Source organism: Carcharodon carcharias, chromosome 27 (assembly GCF_017639515.1).
Source record: "Carcharodon carcharias isolate sCarCar2 chromosome 27, sCarCar2.pri, whole genome shotgun sequence".
Classification (NCBI taxonomy): domain Eukaryota; kingdom Metazoa; phylum Chordata; class Chondrichthyes; order Lamniformes; family Lamnidae; genus Carcharodon; species Carcharodon carcharias.
Window position 1 is genome coordinate 273,477 of NC_054493.1, and position 18,970 is coordinate 292,446.

Sequence of the window (18,970 nt, forward strand, 5' to 3'; positions counted from 1 at the left end):
AAAGCTGGGAGCTGAGCGAGGAGGGTGGGGGGTGGGGGGGGGTCAAGCCGCAGCTGCATTCAACCTTGGGTAGGCCACACTTGGAATATTGGCTGCAATTCTGGTCCCCACATCTCCGCAAGGAGATGGAGGCGTTGGAGAGGGGGCAGACGGGAGGGTCACCCGGACTGACCAACCTGGAACTGAGCCCCGAGGTGGGGACTGGGACCCTGACCCTCCCCGGTGACACCGTGGGCAGATAGGGGGCAGGTGCAGTTCAATGCGGAGAGCTGTGGGCTGAGACGCTTTGGTACAGAGAATATGGACAGTATAAAATAAAGGACACGAGGGGATCGGTGTCTTGGTTTATATAAACGACGTAGATGACTATGTGGGGGGTAGGATTAGTAAGTTTGCGGATGACACAAAGATTGGCCGGGTGGTTAACAGTGAGGTTGAGTGTCTTGGGCCACAGGAAGATATAGACGGGATGGTCAAATGGGCAGATAAGTGGCAGATGGAATTTAACCCTGAAAAGTGTGAGGTGATACACTTTGGAAGGAGGAATTGGACAAGGAAGTATTCAATGAACAACATGGCACTAGGAAGTTCTGGGGAACAAAGGGACCTTGGCGTGTGTGTCCATAGATCTCTGAAGGCGGAGGGGCATGTTAGTGGGGGAGGTGAAAAAGGCACAGGGGACACTTGCCTTTATCAATCGAGGCACAGATTACAAAAGTAGGGAGGTGATGTTGGAGTTGTATAGACCCTTGGTGAGGCCACAGCTGGAGTACTGGGTGCAGTTGTGGTCACCACATTATAGGAAGGATGTGATTGTACTGGAGGGGGTGCAGAGGAGATTCACCAGGATGTTGCCTGGGATGAAACATTTAAGTGATGAAGAGAGGTTGGATAGACTTGGGTTGTTTTGGTTGGAGCAGAGAAGACTGAGGAGCGACCTGTTCGAGGGGTACAAGATGATGAGGGGCACGGACAGGGTGGGTAGGGAGCAGCTTAGTTGAAGGGTCAGTCACAAGGGGACATTAGTTCAAGGTGAGGGGCAGGAGGTTTAGGGGGGGGATGTGAGGAGAAACTTTCTTACCCAGAGGGTGGTGAGGGTGTGGAATGCGCTGCCTGGGAGGGTGGTGGAGGGTGGGTTAGACTCACATCCTTTAAAAAGTACCTGGACGAGCGCTCGGCACCTCATAACGTTCGAGGCTGTGGGGGCCGAGTGCTGGTCAATGGGGTTAGGGAGGTAGGTCAGGGGTTTCTCACGGGGTCAGTACAGACTCGATGGGCCGAATTCTGTGCGGGAGCAGAGAGAGCTGGGTGTTTATGTACATTGATCATTGAGGACAGGTGGAGAGAGAGGTTAATATAGTGGACAGCATCCTGGGATTTATTCACAGGGGCACCGAGTACAAGAGCTGGGAGGTTATGCTGAATTTATATTAGACACTTGGTGAGACCCCAGCTGGAGTATTGTGTACAGTTCTGGGCTCCACGCTACAGGAAGGGTGTGGACACACTGGAGAGAGGGCGGAAGAGGTTTACAGGAACGGTCCCAGGGATGAGAAACTTCAGCTATGAGGGTAGATCGGAGACGTCGGGACTGTCCTCCTGGGAGAGAGAGACTCGGTGGAGATGTTCAAATGGAGTTGGGGGGGGGGTGGTGAACAGAGCGGATAGGGAGAAGCTGTTCCCGCTCGTAAAAAAGGACGGAGAACCCTGAGGGGCACAGATTTCAAGCGATTTGTCAAACAGGTGAATTGTGAGGTGAGAATAACGCTGTTCACCCCCAGCGAGCGGATGGGGGTCTGGAATGAGCTGGCTGGAGGTGGGGTGCAAGCAGGTTCGATCGAAGCTCTCGAGAGGGGGGTTGCTGGGTGGTTATTGGAATGGAAACGACGGGCAGGGGGGGTGTTGGGGGGGGGCGTAAATCTGCCACCCTTACCCGGTCTGGGCTGCATGTGACTCCAGACCCCCACAGTCACGTGGCTGACCCTTCACTGTCCCCCTGAGATCCTAGACTCCCCCCCAAAACCCCCACAACGCTCAGGTCCCATGAGATGACATGGGATCCACAAGTTAAATACCCCCCTCCTGTCCCCTCGGAGACCCACCCCCCCAGTGGTTTCCCTTCACCAGGGAATGTCACAACACCAGAAAGAGTCCGTCAACATGGAGATGAAGCAGTTTATTAAAGCAAACGCCAGTCACAAAATCCAGGAGCCGACAACTTATAAAAGCCCCATAACAGAGTTCAACCTCTCAGTCTGCTTCATTGACTCAAGAGGGAGGAGGTAAGGAGTGTCTTAAAGGTGGAGGTTACAGAGATATGGGGGGTGTAGGGGGCTGGAGGAGGTTACAGAGATAGGGAGGGTTGTAGGGGCTGGAGGAGGTTACAGAGATAGGGAGGGGTGTAGGGGCTGGAGGAGGTTACAGAGATAGGGAGGGTTGTAGGGGCTGGAGGAGGTTACAGAGATAGAGAGGGGTGTAGGGGCTGGAGGAGGTTACAGAGATAGGGAGGGGTGTAGGGGCTGGAGGAGGTTACAGAGATAGGGAGGGGTGTAGGGGCTGGAGGAGGTTACAGAGATAGGGAGGGGTGTAGGGGGTTGGAGGAGGTTACAGAGATAGGGAGGGGTGTAGGTGGCTGGAGGAGGTTACAGAGATAGGGAGGGGTGTAGGTGCTGGAGAAGGTTACAGAGATAGAGAGGGGTGTAGGGGCTGGAGGAGGTTACAGAGATAGGGAGGGGTGTAGGTGCTGGAGGAGGTTACAGAGATAGGGAGGGGTGTAGGGGCTGGAGGAGGTTACAGAGATAGGGAGGGGTGTAGGGGCTGGAGGAGGTTACAGAGATAGGGAGGGGTGTAGGGGCTGGAGGAGGTTACAGAGATAGGGAGATTTATATATAGAATAACAGACACCCGGGAGTGATTTACTGATCTGAATCTAATCGAGGGGTTCGGGGTGGTTTATATATAGAATAACAGATACCCGGGAGTGAGTTACAGACTGGAATCTAATCGAGGGGTTCGGGGTGGTTTATATATAGAATAACAGATACCCGGGAGTGAGTTACAGACTGGAATCTAATCGAGGGGATCAGGGTGGTTTATATATAGAATAACAGATACCCGGGAGTGAGTTACAGACTGGAATCTAATCGAGGGGCTTGTGGTGGTTTATATATAGAATAACAGATACCCGGGAGTGAGTTACAGACTGGAATCTAATCGAGGGGTTCGGGGTGGGTTATATATAGAATAACAGATACCCGGGAGGGAGTTACGTATCTAATGAATGGTTTTGCGTGTTAGGAATATATTTATATGTTAAGTCCCCGGGCGTGTAGAATCTTTATCTCAGTCCCCAACTCTCTCTCGTGTCTGAATGTTCACTTCATCATCTTGGGCTGAGAATGTCACCACACTTTGGTCCTCAGGTCTCTGACTGCCGCAGTGCTGATAGTCAGCGTCGTCCGCTCGTGCTTTCAGGCTGGTGTATGTTGAATCCTGAGCTGGCTCCGTCTGGGGGGAGCTGGGCCCAGCCCCGGCCTGCTGCCTGACGGAGCCTGAGCTAGGCCCAGCCCCGGCCTGCTGCCTGACGGAGCCTGAGCTAGGCCCAGCCCCGGCCTGCTGCCTGACGGAGCCTGAGCTAGGCCCAGCCCCGGCCTGCTGCCTGACGGAGCCTGAGCTAGGCCCGGCCCCGGCCTGCTGCCTGACGGAGCCTGAGCTAGGCCCAGCCCCGGCCTGCTGCCTGACGGAGCCTGAGCTAGGCCCGGCCCCGGCCTGCTGCCTGACGGAGCCTGAGCTAGGCCCGGCCCCGGCCTGCTGCCTGACGGAGCCTGAGCTAGGCCCGGCCCCGGCCTGCTGCCTGACGGAGCCTGAGCTAGGCCCAGCCCCGGCCTGCTGCCTGACGGAGCCTGAGCTAGGCCCGGCCCCGGCCTGCTGCCTGACGGAGCCTGAGCTAGGCCCGGCCCCGGCCTGCTGCCTGACGGAGCCTGAGCTAGGCCCGGCCCCGGCCTGCTGCCTGACGGAGCCTGAGCTAGGCCCAGCCCTGACCTCCGCTGTCGGTCCAGAGGGCCCCTTTGGCCCAGCCTGCGCCCACTGGCCTTGGTCCTGGCCTAGATGTTTGGGGTCAGGATGAATCCCAGGAATGAGCAAATCGGAGTAAATTCCTTCTTCTCCTGCAACGAAGAAAGTCCGATGTCAGGGCAAAAGGAAACACTCCCAGGACAGTTACAGCACGGGGTTAGATACAGAGTAAATCTCCCTCTACACTGTCCCCATCAAACACTCCCAGGACAGGTACAGCACGGGGTTAGATACAGAGTAAAGCTCTCTCTACACCGTCCCCATCAAACACTCCCAGGACAGGTACAGCACGAGGTTAGATACAGAGTAAAGCTCTCTCTACACCGTCCCCATCAAACACTCCCAGGACAGGTACAGCACGGGGTTAGATACAGAGTAAATCTCCTTCTACACTGTCCCCATTTAAAACTCCCAGGACAGGTACAGCACGGGGTTAGATACAGAGTAAATCTCCTTCTACACTGTCCCCATCAAACACTCCCAGGACAGGTACAACACGAGGTTAGATACAGAGTAAATCTCCCTCTACACTGTCCCCATCAAACACTCCCAGGACAGGTACAGCACGGGGTTAGATACAGAGTAAATCTCCCTCTACACCGTCCCCATCAAACACTCCCAGGACAGGTACAGCACGGGGTTAGATACAGAGTAAATATCCCTCTACACTGTCCCCATCAAACACTCCCAGGACAGGTACAGCACGGGGTTAGATACAGAGTAAATCTCCCTCTACACTGTCCCCATCAAACACTCCCAGGACAGGTACAGCACGGGGTTAGATACAGAGTAAATCTCCCTCTACACCGTCCACATCAAACACTCTCAGGACAGGTACAGCACGGGGTTAGATACAGAGTAAATCTCCCTCTACACCGTCCCCATCAAACACTCCCAGGACAGGTACAGCACGGGGTTAGATACAGAGTAAATCTCCCTTTACACCGTCCCCATCAAACACTCCCAGGACAGGTACAGCACGGGGTTAGATACAGAGTAAATCTCCCTCTACACTGTCCCCATCAAACACTCCCAGGACAGGTACAGGGGTTAGATACAGAGTAAATCTCCCTCTACACTGTCCCCATCAAACACTCCCAGGACAGGTACAGCACGGGGTTAGATACAGAGTAAAGCTCTCTCTACACTTTACCCATCAAACACTCCCAGGACAGGTACAGCACGGGGTTAGATACAGAGTAAATCTCCCTCTACCCCGTCCCCATCAAACACTCCCAGGACAGGTACAGCACGGGGTTAGATACAGAGTAAATCTCCCTCTACACTGTCCCCATCAAACACTCCCAGGACAGGTACAGCACGGGGTTAGATACAGAGTAAATCTCCCTCTACACTGTCCCCATCAAACACTCCCAGGACAGGTACAGCACGGGGTTAGATACAGAGTAAATCTCCCTCTACACCGTCCCCATCAAACACTCCCAGGACAGGTACAGCACGGGGTTAGATACAGAGTAAATCTCCCTCTACACTGTCCCCATCAAACACTCCCAGGACAGGTACAGCACGAGGTTAGATACAGAGTAAAGCTCTCTCTACACTGTCCCCATCAAACACTCCCAGGACAGGTACAACACGAGGTTAGATACAGAGTAAATCTCCCTCTACACTGTCCCCATCAAACACTCCCAGGACAGGTACAACACGAGGTTAGATACAGAGTAAATCTCCCTCTACACTGTCCCCATCAAACACTCCCAGGACAGGTACAGCACGGGGTTAGATACAGAGTAAATCTCCCTCTACACCGTCCCCATCAAACACTCCCAGGACAGGTACAGCACGGGGTTAGATACAGAGTAAATCTCCCTCTACACTGTCCCCATCAAACACTCCCAGGACAGGTACAGCACGGGGTTAGATACAGAGTAAATCTCCCTCTACACTGTCCCCATCAAACACTCCCAGGACAGGTACAGCACGGGGTTAGATACAGAGTAAATCTCCCTCTACACCGTCCCCATCAAACACTCCCAGGACAGGTACAGCACGGGGTTAGATACAGAGTAAATCTCCCTCTACACCGTCCCCATCAAACACTCCCAGGACAGGTACAGCACGGGGTTAGATACAGAGTAAATCTCCCTCTACACTGTCGCCATCAAACACTCCCAGGACAGGTACAGCACGGGGTTAGATACAGAGTAAATCTCCCTCTACACTGTCCCCATCAAACACTCCCAGGACAGGTACAGGGGTTAGATACAGAGTAAATCTCCCTCTACACTGTCGCCATCAAACACTCCCAGGACAGGTACAGCACGGGGTTAGATACAGAGTAAATCTCCCTCTACACTGTCGCCATCAAACACTCCCAGGACAGGTACAGCACGGGGTTAGATACAGAGTAAATCTCCCTCTACACCGTCCCCATCAAACACTCCCAGGACAGGTACAGCACGGGGTTAGATACAGAGTAAAGCTCTCTCTACACTTTACCCATCAATCCCTTCCTGGGCAAATCCCTATGTTAACCAAGCTGTTCCCAAAGTCGTGTTGTCCCACCCCCGGTCAGTCTTTGCCACAGTCAATTACAGTTTGAATGACCCTCTTGGCCAGTTTTTGATCTATTACCTTTATCCATTCTTGGTTTTGTCTCCTTGGGGCCTGGATAGATGACAGAGCGAAAAGGAAACATTCAGAATCAGATATTAGCAGGTCTCTATTATCATTCTGTCTCCCCCATGTCTCTCTCTGGCTCACCCATGTCCCTCTCTATCTGTCTCCCCCATGTCTCTCTCTGGCTCACCCATGTCCCTCTCTATCTGTCTCCCCCATGTCTCTCTCTCTCTGTCTCCCCCATGTCTCTCTCTGTCTCCCCCATGTCTCTCTCTGGCTCACCCATGTCTCTCTCTATCTGTCTCCCCCATGTCTCTCTCTGGCTCACCCATGTCCCTCTCTATCTGTCTCCCCCATGTCTCTCTCTGGCTCACCCATGTCCCTCTCTATCTGTCTCCCCCATGTCTCTCTCTCTCTGTCTCCCCCATGTCTCTCTCTCTCTGTCTCCCCCATGTCTCTCTCTGGCTCACCCATGTCCCTCTCTATCTGTCTCCCCCATGTCTCTCTCTCTCTCTTCCCCCATGTCTCTCTCTCTGTCTCCCCCATGTCCCTCTCTATCTGTCTCCCCCATGTCTCTCTCTCTCTCTTCCCCCATGTCTCTCTCTCTCTCTCTCCCCCATGTCTCTCTCTCTCTGTCTCCCCCATGTCTCTCTCTCTCTGTCTCCCCCATGTCTCTCTCTCTCTCTCCCCCATGTCTCTCTCTCTCTGTCTCCCCCATGTCTCTCTCTGGCTCACCCATGTCCCTCTCTATCTGTCTCCCCCATGTCTCTCTCTGGCTCACCCATGTCTCTCTCTCTGTCTCCCCCATGTCTCTCTCTCTCTGTCTCCCCCATGTCTCTCTCTGGCTCACCCATGTCCCTCTCTATCTTTCTCCCCCATGTCTCTCTCTGGCTCACCCATGTCTCTCTCTCTGTCTCCCCCATGTCTCTCTCTCTATCTCTCCCCCATGTATCTCTCTCTCTGTCTCCCCCATGTCTCTCTCTCTGTCCCCCCCAATGTCTCTCTCTCTGTCTCCCCAATGTCTCTCTCTTTCTCCCCCATGTCTCTCTCTATCTCCCCATGTCTCTCTCTATCTCCCCCATGTCTCTCTCTCTCTCCCCAATGCCTCTCTCTCCCCAATGTCTCTCTCTGTCTCCCCCATGTCTCTCTCTTTCTCCCCCATGTCTCTCTCTATCTCCCCCATGTCTCTCTCTCTCTGTCTCCCCCATGTCTCTCTCTCTCTCCCCCATGTCTCTCTCTCTCCCCCATGTCTCTCTCTCTCTCCCCCATGTCTCTCTCTCTGTCTCCCCCATGTCTCTCTCTCTCTCCCCCATGTCTCTCTCTCTCCCCCATGTCTCTCTCTCTCTCCCCCATGTCTCTCTCTCTGTCTCCCCCATGTCTCTCTCTGTCTCCCCCATGTCTCTCTCTCTGTCTCCCCCATGTCTCTCTGTCTGTCTCCCCCATGTCTCTCTCTCTGTCCCCCCCATGTCTCTCCCTCTCTCTCTCCCCCATGTCTCTCTCTCTCCCCCATGTCTCTTTCTCTCTCTCCCCCATGTCTCTCTCTCTGTCTCCCCCATGTCTCTCTCTGTCTCCCCCATGTCTCTCTCTCTGTCTCCCCCATGTCTCTCTGTCTGTCTCCCCCATGTCTCTCTGTCTGTCTCCCCCATGTCTCTCTCTCTCTGTCTCCCACATGTCACTCTCTCTGTCTCAACCATGTCTCTCTCTCTGTCTCAACCGTGTCTCTCTCTCTGTCTCCCCCATGTCTCTCTCTCTATCTCTCCCCCATGTCTCTCTTTCTCTGTCTCCCCATGTCTCTCTCTCTGTCCCCCCCATGTCTCTCTCTCTCTGTCTCCCCCATGTCTCTCTCTCTGTCTTCCCCATGTCTCTCTCTGTCTCCCCTATGTCTCTCTCTCTGTCTCCCCTATGTCTCTCTCTCTCGCTCTCCCCCATGTCTCTCTCTCTGTCTCCCCCATGTCTCTCTCTGTCTCCCCCATGTCTCTCTCTCTCTGTTTCCCCCATGTCTCTCTCTCTCTCTCTGTCTCCCCCATGTCTCTCTCTCTGTCTCCCCCATGTCTCTCTCTCTCTGTCTCCCCCATGTCTCTCTCTCTGTCTCCCCCATGTCTCTCTCTCTGTCTCCCCCATGTCTCTCTCTCTGTCTCCCCCATGTCTCACTCTCTGTCTCCCCCATGTCTCTCTCTCTGTCTCCCCCATTTCTCTCTCTCTCCCGCTCCCCCATTTCTCTCTCTCTATCCCTCTCCCCCATGTTTCTCTCTGTGTCCCCCCCATGTCTCTTTGTCTCCTCCATGTCTCTCTTTCCCTCTCCCCCATGTCTCTTCTCTCTGTTTCCCCCATGTCTCTTTCTTTGTCTCCTCCATGTCTCTCTCTCCCTCTCCCCCATCTCTCTCTCTCTCTGTCTTCCCCATGTCTCTGTCTCTCTGTCTCCCCAATGGCCCTCTCTCTCTGTCCCCCCCATGTCTCTCTCTCCCGCTCCCCCATGTCTCTATCTCTGTCTCCCCCATGTCTCTCTGTCTGTCTCCCCCATGTCTCTCTCTCTGTCCCCCCCATGTCTCTCTCTCCCGCTCCCCCATGTCTCTATCTCTGTCTCCCCCATGTCTCTCTGTCTGTCTCCCCCATGTCTCTCTCACTCTGTCTCCCCCATGTCTCTCTGTCTGTCTCCCTCATGTCTCTCTGTCTGTCTCCCCCATGTCTCTCCCTCTGTCTCTCGCTCTCTTTCTCCCACACTCCCTCTCTCTGTCTCTCTTTCTCTCTATGTCTCTCTTTCTGTCGCTCCCTGTTTATCTCTCTCTCCCCCATTTCCATATCTCTCTTGTCCTCCCTTCTCTAACACACCCTCTCCTTTTGATTTATACATCCCTCTCTCTCTCTCTCTCTCTCCATCTGTTGGTCTCTGTATCTCTCCACCTCCCTATTTCACTACATCCATTAATTTTTGTACCAAGCTTGATATTTCTCACTCCTTTCATCCCTTTCTCTCATTCTGTCTATCACCACGTGCCCCTATCTCCCACCACACTCCCAGACAATGCCAGTGTAGCCCCCTCTGTCCCTCCCACACCCAGTGCCAGTGCAGCCCCCTCTGTCCCTCCCACACCCAGTGCCAGTGCTGCCCCCTCTCTCCCTCCCACACCCAGTGCCAGTGCAGCCCCCTCTGTCCCTCCCACACCCAGTGCCAGTGCTTCCCCCTCTGCCCCTCCCACACCCAGTGCCAGTGCAGCCCCCTCTCTCCCTCCCACACCCAGTGCCAGTGCTGCCCCCTCTCTCCCTCCCACACCCAGTGCCAGTGCTGCCTCCTCTGTCCCTCCCACACCCAGTGCCAGTGTAGCCCCCTCTCTCCCTCCCACACCCAGTGCCAGTGCTGCCTCCTCTGTCCGTCCCACACCCAGTGCCAGTGTAGCCGCCTCTCTCCCTCCCACACCCAGTGCCAGTGTAGCCCCCTCTCTCCTTCCACACCCAGTGCCAGTGCAGCACACTCTCTCCCTCCCACACCCAGTGCCAGTGCAGCCCCCTCTCTCCCTCCCACACCCAGTGCCAGTGCTGCCCCCTCTCTCCCTCCCACACCCAGTGCTGCTGCTGCCTCCTCTCTCCCTCCTAAACCCAGTGCCAGTGCTGCCTCCTCTGTCCCTGCCACACCCAGTGCCAGTGGTGCCCGCTCTCTCCCTCCCACACCCAGTGCCAGTGCTGACTCCTCTGTCCCTGCCACACCCACTGCCAGTGGTGCCCGCTCTCTCCCTCCCACACCCAGTGCCAGTGTTGCCTCCTCTGTCCCTGCCACACCCAGTGCCAGTGGAGCCCGCTCTGTCCCTCCCACATCCAGTGCCAGTGCTGCCTCCTCTCTCCCTCCCACACCCAGTGCCAGTGCAGCACCCTCTGCCCCTCCCACACCCAGTGCCAGTGCTGCCCCCTCTCTCCCTCCCACACCCAGTGCCAGTGCATCCTCCTCTCTCCCTCCCACACCCAGTGCCAGTGCTGTCCCCCCTCTCTCCCTCCCACATCCAGTGCCAGTGCTGCCCCCTCTCTCCCTCCCACACCCAGTGCCAGTTCTGCCCCCTCTCTCCCTCCCACACCCAGTGCCAGTGCTGCCTCCTCTCTCCCTCCCACACCCAGTGCCAGTGCTGCCCCCTCTCCCCCTCCCACACCCAGTGCCAGTGCTGGCTCCTCTCTCCCTCCCACACCCAGTGCCAGTGCTGCCCCCTCTCTCCCTCCCACACCCAGTGCCAGTGTAGCCCCCTCTGCCCCTCCCACACCCAGTGCCAGTGCTGGCTCCTCTCTCCCTCCCACACCCAGTGCCAGTGTAGCCCCCTCTGCCCCTCCCACACCCAGTGCCAGTGCTGTCCCCCCTCTCTCCCTCCCACAGCCAGTGCCAGTGTAGCCCCCTCTGCCCCTCCCACACCCAGTGCCAGTGCTGGCTCCTCTCTCCCTCCCACACCCAGTGCCAGTGCTGCCCCCTCTCTCCCTCCCACACCCAGTGCCAGTGCTGCCCCCTCTCTCTCTCCCTCCCACACCCAGTGCCAGTGCTGCCCCCTCTCTCCCTCCCACACCCAGTGCCAGTGCTGCCCCCTCTCTCCCTCCCACACCCAGTGCCAGTGCTGCCCCCTCTCTCCCTCCCACACCCAGTGCCAGTGCAGCCACCTCTCTCCCTCCCTCCCACACCCAGTGCCAGTGCTGCCCTCTCTCCCCCTCCCACACCCAGTGCCAGTGTAGCCCCCTCTGCCCCTCCCACACCCAGTGCCAGTGCTGGCTCCTCTCTCCCTCCCACACCCAGTGCCAGTGTAGCCCCCTCTGCCCCTCCCACACCCAGTGCCAGTGCTGTCCCCCCTCTCTCCCTCCCACAGCCAGTGCCAGTGTAGCCCCCTCTGCCCCTCCCACACCCAGTGCCAGTGCTGGCTCCTCTCTCCCTCCCACACCCAGTGCCAGTGCTGCCCCCTCTCTCCCTCCCACACCCAGTGCCAGTGCTGCCCCCTCTCTCTCTCCCTCCCACACCCAGTGCCAGTGCTGCCCCCTCTCTCCCTCCCACACCCAGTGCCAGTGCTGCCCCCTCTCTCCCTCCCACACCCAGTGCCAGTGCTGCCCCCTCTCTCCCTCCCACACCCAGTGCCAGTGCAGCCACCTCTCTCCCTCCCTCCCACACCCAGTGCCAGTGCTGCCCCCTCTCTCCCTCCCACACCCAGTGCCAGTGCTGCCCCCTCTCTCCCTCCCACACCCAGTGCCAGTGTAGCCCCCTCTCTCCCTCCCACACCCAGTGCCAGGGCAGCCCCCTCTCTCCCTCCCACACCCAGTGCCAGTGCTGGCTCCTCTCTCTCTCTCCCTCCCACACCCAGTGCCAGGGCAGCCCCCTCTGTCCCTCCCACACCCAGTGCCAGTGCTGCCCCCTCTCTCCCTCCCACACCCAGTGCCAGTGCTGCCCCCTCTCTCTCTCCCTCCCACACCTAGTGCCAGGGCAGCCCCCTCTCTCCCTCCCACACCCAGTGCCAGTGCAGCACCCTCTGTCCCTCCCACACCCAGTGCCAGTGCTGCCCCCTCTCTCCCTCCCACACCCAGTGCCAGTGCTGCCCCCTCTCTCTCTCCCTCCCACACCCAGTGCCAGTGCAGCACCCTCTGTCCCTCCCACACCCAGTGCCAGTGCTGCCCCCTCTCTCTCTCCCTCCCACACCCAGTGCCAGTGCTGCCCCCTCTCTCTCTCCCTCCCACACCCAGTGCTGGGAATGGGAGCACCTTGTCTGCTGTCCATCCGCTCCCAGCGCCAACCCAATACCCAACTGGATTCCTCCCGGCAAAGATGGAAGGTGATCAGCGAAGCTGCAGCCCAGATCGCCATGAACATTGCTGTCAGCACTATCTTCACTTTCTGGTATTGTTGCCATGAACTATCTGCAAATAGAGAAAGAGGTGGAGAGAGAATGTTAATAAGGAGCAACACCGACAGGTCATCGTGTGTGTGTGTGTGTGTGTGTGTTTGTCTGAGTGTGTGAAGGAGAGAGAGAGAATGTGTGTGTGTGTGTGTGTGAAGGAGAGAGAGAGAATGTGTGTGTGTGTGTGAAGGAGAGAGAGAGAATGTGTGTGTGTGTGAAGGAGAGAGAGAATGTGTGTGTGTGTGTGTGTGAAGGAGAGAGAGAGAATGTGTGTGTGTGTGTGAAGGAGAGAGAGAGAATGTGGGTGTGTGTGTGAAGGAGAGAGAGAGAATATGTGTGTGTGTGTGTGTGAAGGAGAGAGAGAATATGTGTGTGTGTGTGTGTGTTTATCTGAGTGTGTGAAGGAGAGAGAGAGAATGTGTGTGTGTGAAGGAGAGAGAGGGAATGTGTGTGTGTGTGTGTGAAGGAGAGAGAGAGAATATGTGTGTGTGTGTGTGTGTTTGTCTGAGTGTGTGAAGGAGAGAGAGAATGTGTGTGTGTGAAGGAGAGAGAGGGAATGTGTGTGTGTGTGTGTGAAGGAGAGAGAGAGAATATGTGTGTGTGTGTGTGTGTTTGTCTGAGTGTGTGAAGGAGAGAGAGAATGTGTGTGTGTGAAGGAGAGAGAGGGAATGTGTGTGTGTGTGTGAAGGAGAGAGAGAGAATGTGTGTGTGTGTGTGAAGGAGAGAGAGAATGTGTGTGTGTGTGTGTGAAGGAGAGAGAGAGAATGTGTGTGTGTGCGTGTGAAGGAGAGAGAGAGAATGTGTGTGTGTGTGTGAAGGAGAGAGAGAGAATGTGTGTGTGTGTGTGAAGGAGAGAGAGAATGTGTGTGTGTGTGTGAAGGAGAGAGAGAATGTGTGTGTGTGTGTGTGTGTGTGTGAAGGAGAGAGAGAGAATGTGTGTGTGTGTGTGAAGGAGAGAGAGAGAATGTGTGTGTGTGTGAAGGAGAGAGAGAGAATGTGTGTGTGTGTGTGAAGGAGAGAGAGAGAATGTGTGTGTGTGAAGGAGAGAGAGAGAATGTGTGTGTGTGTGAAGGAGAGAGAGAGAATGTGTGTGAGTGTGAAGGAGAGAGAGAAAATGTGTGTGTGTGTGTGTGAAGGAGAGAGAGAGAATGTGTGTGTGTGTGAAGGAGAGAGAGAATGTGTGTGTGTGTGAAGGAGAGAGAGAGAATGTGTGTGTGTGTGTGAAGGAGAGAGAGAGAATGTGTGTGTGAAGGAGAGAGAGAGAATGTGTGTGTGTGTGTGAAGGAGAGAGAGAGAATGTGTGTGTGTGTGTGAAGGAGAGAGAGAGAATGTGTGTGTGTGTGTGAAGGAGAGAGAGAGAATGTGTGTGTGAAGGAGAGAGAGAGAATGTGTGTGTGTGTGTGAAGGAGAGAGAGAGAATGTGTGTGTGAAGGAGAGAGAGAGAATGTGTGTGTGTGTGAAGGAGAGAGAGAGAATGTGTGTGTGTGTGTGAAGGAGAGAGAGAGAATGTGTGTGTGTGTGTGAAGGAGAGAGAGAGAATGTGTGTGTGAAGGAGAGAGAGAGAATGTGTGTGTGTGTGAAGGAGAGAGAGAGAATGTGTGTGTGTGTGTGAAGGAGAGAGAGAGAATGTGTGTGTGTGTGTGAAGGAGAGAGAGAGAATGTGTGTGTGTGTGTGAAGGAGAGAGAGAGAATGTGTGTGTGAAGGAGAGAGAGAGAATGTGTGTGTGTGTGTGAAGGAGAGAGAGAGAATGTGTGTGTGAAGGAGAGAGAGAGAATGTGTGTGTGTGTGAAGGAGAGAGAGAGAATGTGTGTGTGTGTGAAGGAGAGATAATGTGTGTGTGTGTGTGTGAAGGAGAGAGAGAGAATGTGTGTGTGTGTGAAGGAGAGAGAGAGAATGTGTGTGTGTGTGTGTGAAGGAGAGAGAGAGAATGTGTGTGTGTGTGTGTGAAGGAGAGAGAGAGAATGTGTGTGTGTGTGTGTGAAGGAGAGAGAGAGAATGTGTGTGTGTGAAGGAGAGAGAGAGAATGTGTGTGTGTGTGTGAAGGAGAGAGAGAGAATGTGTGTGTGTGAAGGAGAGAGAGAGAATGTGTGTGTGTGTGTGAAGGAGAGAGAGAATGTGTGTGTGTGTGTGTGTGTGTGTGTGAAGGAGAGAGAGAGAATGTGTGTGTGTGTGTGTGTGGGAAAGAGTGAGCATAGTGTGCGTGTGAGTGAGAGGTGTATGAGAGAGAGCATCAGAGTGTGTGAAAAAGAGAGAGAGAGAGAGAGGATGAGAGAGAGGATAAGTCTGTGTGTGTTAGAGAGAGAAAGAGTCTGTGAGAGTGTGTGCCTGTGAGTGTGAGTATGTGTATGAGGGAGTCCGTCTGAGTGTGTGTCGGACTGGGATTGTGAGTGTGATTGTGTAAGAGTGAGTGTGACTGTGTGTGTAAGAGTGTGTGTGTGTAAGAGTGAGAGAGATTTGAGTGTGTGAATGTGATTGAGTGTGTAAAAATGTGTGTGGGAGTGTGATTGAGTGTTTGCGCCTGTGTGATTGTGTGTGTCTGCCTCTGTGATTGTGTAAGAGTGTGTGAGTGTGTGAGCAGTAGTGTAAATAAGTGTTTAAGAGTGTGAGTGAGTGAGAGTGAGTGTGTAATAGTGTGTGGGAATGAGTGTGTAAGAGTGTGTCTGAGAGACTGAGTGTGATTGAGTGTATGAGTGTGTGAGAGCGTTGGAGTGTCAGAGTGAGTGTGATTGAGAATGTAAGTGTGTGTGTGTGATTGGGTGTGTAAGAATGTGTGAGAGGATGATAGAGTGTATGAGTGTGTGAGTGTCAGATTGAGTGTGATTGAGAATGTAAGAGTGTGTGTGTGAGAGAGTGAGTGTAATTGGGTGTGTGAGTGAGTGTGATTGAGGGTGTAAGAGTGAGATTGAGTGTGTGAGTGTGAGTGTGTAAGAGTGAGTGTGAGAGAGTAAGCATAACTGAGTGTGTGAGAGTGAGTGTGATTGAAAGTGTGAGCATGTGAGCGAGTGAGTGTGATTGAGTGTGTAAGAGTGTAAGAGTATGTGTGTGATTGGGTGTGTAAGAATGTGTGAGAGGGTGATTGAGTGTATGAGTGTGTGAGTATGTGTGAGTGTCAGAGTGAGTGTGATTGAGAATGTAAGAGTGTGTGTGTGAGAGAGTGAGTGTAATTGGGTGTGTGAATGAGTGTGATTGAGGGTGTAAGAATGTGTGAGAGGGTGATTGAGTGTGCGTGTGAGTGTGATTGGGAGTGTGAGTGTGTGAGAATGAGTGTGATTGGGTGCGTAAGAGTGTATGATTGTGTGAGAGTGAGTACGTAAGAGCGTGCGTGTGTGTGAGTGAGTGTGTGAGAGTGAGAGTGAGTGTGAGTGTGTGTGAGCGTGTGAGAGTGTGTGTGTGTGAGAGAGTGTGTGTGTGAGTGAGTATGTGAGAGTGAGTGTGAGTGTGAGCATGTGAGAGTGTGTGTGTGTGAGTGAGAGTGAGAGTGAGTGTGAATGTGTGAGAGTTTGTGTGTGTGAGAGTGAGTGTGAGTCTGTGAGAATGAGAGTGAGTGTGTGTGTGAGAGAGAGTGAGTGTCTGTGATAGAGTAAGAGTGTGTGTGAGAGAGTGAGTGTGAGAGTGAGAGTGAGTGTGTGTGTGTGAGTGAGAGTGTGTGTGTGTGAGAGTGAGAGTATGTGTGTATGTGTGTAAGAGTGAGTGTGTGTGTATGTGTGTGAGATGAGTGTGTGTGTGAGTGAGTGTGAGTGTGTGAGAGAGTGAAAGTGTGAGAGAGTGAGTGTGTGGGTGTGAGAGTGAGAGTGAGTATGTGTGTATGTGTGTGAGAGTGAGTGTGTGTATTTGTGTGAGAGTGAGTGTGTGTGTGAGTGAGTGTGAGTGTGTAAGAGAGTGAGAGTGTGAGAGAGTGTGTGTGAGAGAGTGAGTGTGTGTGTGAGAGTGAGTGTGTGTGAGAGAAAGTGAGTGTGAGTGTGTGAGAGGGTGTGAGTGTGTGTGTTTGAGTGAGAGTGTAAGTATGTGTGAGTGTGTGTGTGTGAGAGTGAGTGTGAGTCTGTGTTTGAGAGAGTATGTGTATGTGAGAGTGAGAGTGAGTGTGTGAGAGAGAGTGAGTGTGAGTGTTTGAGAGTGTGTGTGTGTGAAAATGAGTGTGTGTGAGTGAGTGTGTGAGAGTGAGTGTGAGTGTGTGAGAGTGTGTGTTTGAGAGTGAATGTGTGAGAGTGACTGTGAGTGTGTGAGAGTGAGAGTGAGTATGAGTGTGTGAGAGTAATTGTGAGTGTGTAAGAGTGGGTATGTGTGTGAGAGTGAGTGTGTGCGTGTGACAGTGTGTGAGTCTGTGTGTGTTTGAGTGTGAGTATGAGTGTGTGAGAGTGAGTGTGAGTGTGTGAGAGTGAGTGTGTGAGAGTGAGAGCGAGAGTGAGTGTGAGTGTGTGAGAGTGAGTGAGAGTGTGTGAGAGTGAGAGTGAGTGTGTGTGAAAGTCAATGTGAGTGTGTGAGTGAGAGTGAATGTGAATGTGTGAGTGTGCATGTGTGTATGAGTGTGTATTTGGGTGTGAGTGTGAGTGTGTGAGTGTGTGACAGTGAGTATGAGTGTGTGACAGTGAGCGTGAGTGTGAGTGTGTGAGAGTGAGAGTGTGTGTGTGAGAGTGAGAGTGAGTGTGAGTGTGTGTGTGAGTGAGCATGTGAGTGTGTGAGAATGCGTGTGTGTGTGTGAGAATGAGTGTGTGTGTGTGAGAGAGTGTGTGTGAGAGTGAGAGTGAGTGTGAGTGTGTAAGAGTGAGTGTGAATGTGTGACAGTGAGTGTGAGTGTGTGACAGTGAGCGTGAGTGTGAGTGTGTGAGAGTGAGAGTGTGTGTGTGAGAGTGAGAGTGAGTGTGAGTGTGTAAGAGTGAGTGTGAATGTGTGAGAGTGAGTGTGTGTGAGAGTGAGTGTGTGTGAGTGAGTGTGTGCGAGAGGGTGAGTGTGAGTGTGTCAGTGTGTGAGTGTGAGTGTGTGAGAGTGAGTGTGAGTGTGTGAGAGTGATTGTGTGTAAGTGTGAGTATGTGGGTGAGTGAGTGTGTGAGTGTGAGTGTGTGTGAGAGTGTGAGTGTGTGAGAGTGAGTATATGTGTGAGATTGAGTGTGTGAGAGTGAGTGTGTGAGAGAGAGTGAGTGTGAGTGTGAGAGTGAGTGTGATTGTGAGAGAGTGTGTGTGTGTGTGTGTGAGAATGCGTGTGAGTGTGATTGAGTGTGTGTGTGAGAGTGAGAGTGTGTGAGAGTGAGTGTCAAAGTGTATCTCTTTGAGGGTGTGTGTGTGAGTGAGTGTGTATCTGTTTGAGGGTGTGTGTGTGAGTGAGTGTGTATCTGTTTGAGGGTGTGTGTGCGTGAGTGTGTATCTGTTTGAGGGTGTGTGTGTGTGTGTGTATCTGTTTGAGGGTGTGTGTGAGTGAGTGTGTATCTGTTTGAGGGTGTGTGTGTGAGTGATTGTGTATCTGTTTGAGGGTGTGTGTGTGAATGAGTGTGTATCAGTTTGAGGGTGTGTGTGAGTGAGTGTGTATCTGCTTGAGGGTGTGTGAGTGAGTGTGTATCTGTTAGAGGGAGTGTGTGAGTGAGTGTGTATCTGTTTGAGTGTGTGTGTGTGTGAGTGTGCATCTGTTTGAGGGCGTGTGTGAGTGAGTGTGTAGCTGTTTGAGGGTGTGTGAGTGAGTGTGTATCTGTTTGAGGGTGTGTGAGTGAGTGTATATCTGTTTGAGGGTGTGTGAGTGAGTGTGTATCTGTTTGAGGGTGTGTGAGTGAGTGTGTATCTGTTTAAGGGAGTGTGTGTGAGTGTGTATCTGTTTGAGTGTGTGTGTGTGTGTGAGTGTGCATCTGTTTGAGGGTGTGTGTGAGTGAGTGTGTATCTGTTTGAGGGAGTGTGTGAGTGAGTGTGTATCTGTTTGAGTGTGTGTGTGTGTGAGTGTGTATGTGTTTGAGGGCGGGTGTGTGTGAGTGTGTATCTGTGGGTGTGTGTGTGAGTGTGTGCCTGATTGAGGGTGTGTGTGAGTGAGTGTGTATCTGTTTGAGGAAGTGTGTGCGAGTGAGTGTGTATCTGTTTGAGTTTGTGTGAGTGTGTATATGTTTGAGGGTGTGTGTGAGTGAGTGTGTATCTGTTTGTGGGCGTGTGTGAATGAGTGTGTATCTGTTTGAGGGTGTGTGTGTGTGAGTGTGTATCTGTTTGAGGGTGTGTGTGAGTGAGTGTCTATCTGTTTGAGGGTGTGTGTGAGTGAGTGTGTATCTGTTTGAGTGTGTGTGTGAGTGAGTGAGTGTGTATATGTTTGAGGGAGGGTGTGAGTGAGTGTGTATCTGTTTGAGGGTGTGTGTGTGAGTGAGTGTATATCTGTTTGAGGGTATGAGTGTGTGAGTGAGTGTGTATCTGTTAGAGGGAGTGTGTGAGTGAGTGTGTATCTGTTTGAGGGAGTGTGTGTGTGAGTGTGTATCTGTTTGAGGGCGTGTGTGAGTGAGTG

General features: G+C 53.4%; 1 protein-coding gene across 2 annotated transcripts; it reads right to left on the reverse strand.

The window, feature by feature from the left end:
• Positions 1 to 3,155: 3,155 nt before the first annotated feature.
• On the reverse strand, positions 3,156 to 12,509 carry LOC121270619 (polysialoglycoprotein-like). Of its 2 annotated transcripts, XM_041176007.1 has the most exons (4): positions 12,367 to 12,509; positions 6,670 to 6,702; positions 4,020 to 4,166; positions 3,156 to 3,980 (listed from the first exon to the last, which is right to left on the reverse strand). In XM_041176007.1, the coding sequence occupies exons 1-4, from the start codon at positions 12,473 to 12,475 to the stop codon at positions 3,343 to 3,345; spliced, it is 927 nt and encodes a 308-aa protein (XP_041031941.1). In that variant the 5' UTR covers positions 12,476 to 12,509; the 3' UTR covers positions 3,156 to 3,342. The 2 variants fall into 2 exon arrangements, with proteins under 2 accessions (XP_041031941.1, XP_041031940.1); XM_041176006.1 differs by having other exon boundaries at positions 3,156 to 4,166.
• Between the last annotated feature and the right edge of the window lie 6,461 nt (positions 12,510 to 18,970).

Excerpts from the sequence above, each read along its gene's own strand:
- LOC121270619 (XM_041176006.1), bottom strand. The coding sequence starts at position 12,475 with ATGTTCATGGCGATCTGGGCTGCAGCTTCGCTGATCACCTTCCATCTT. Across the intron at positions 6,703-12,366 it reads GCGGATGGACAGCAGACAAG|GCCCCAAGGAGACAAAACCA; the intron begins GTGCTCCCATTC and ends TCATCTATCCAG. Across the intron at positions 4,167-6,669 it reads AAAACCAAGAATGGATAAAG|GAGAAGAAGGAATTTACTCC; the intron begins GTAATAGATCAA and ends TCTTCGTTGCAG.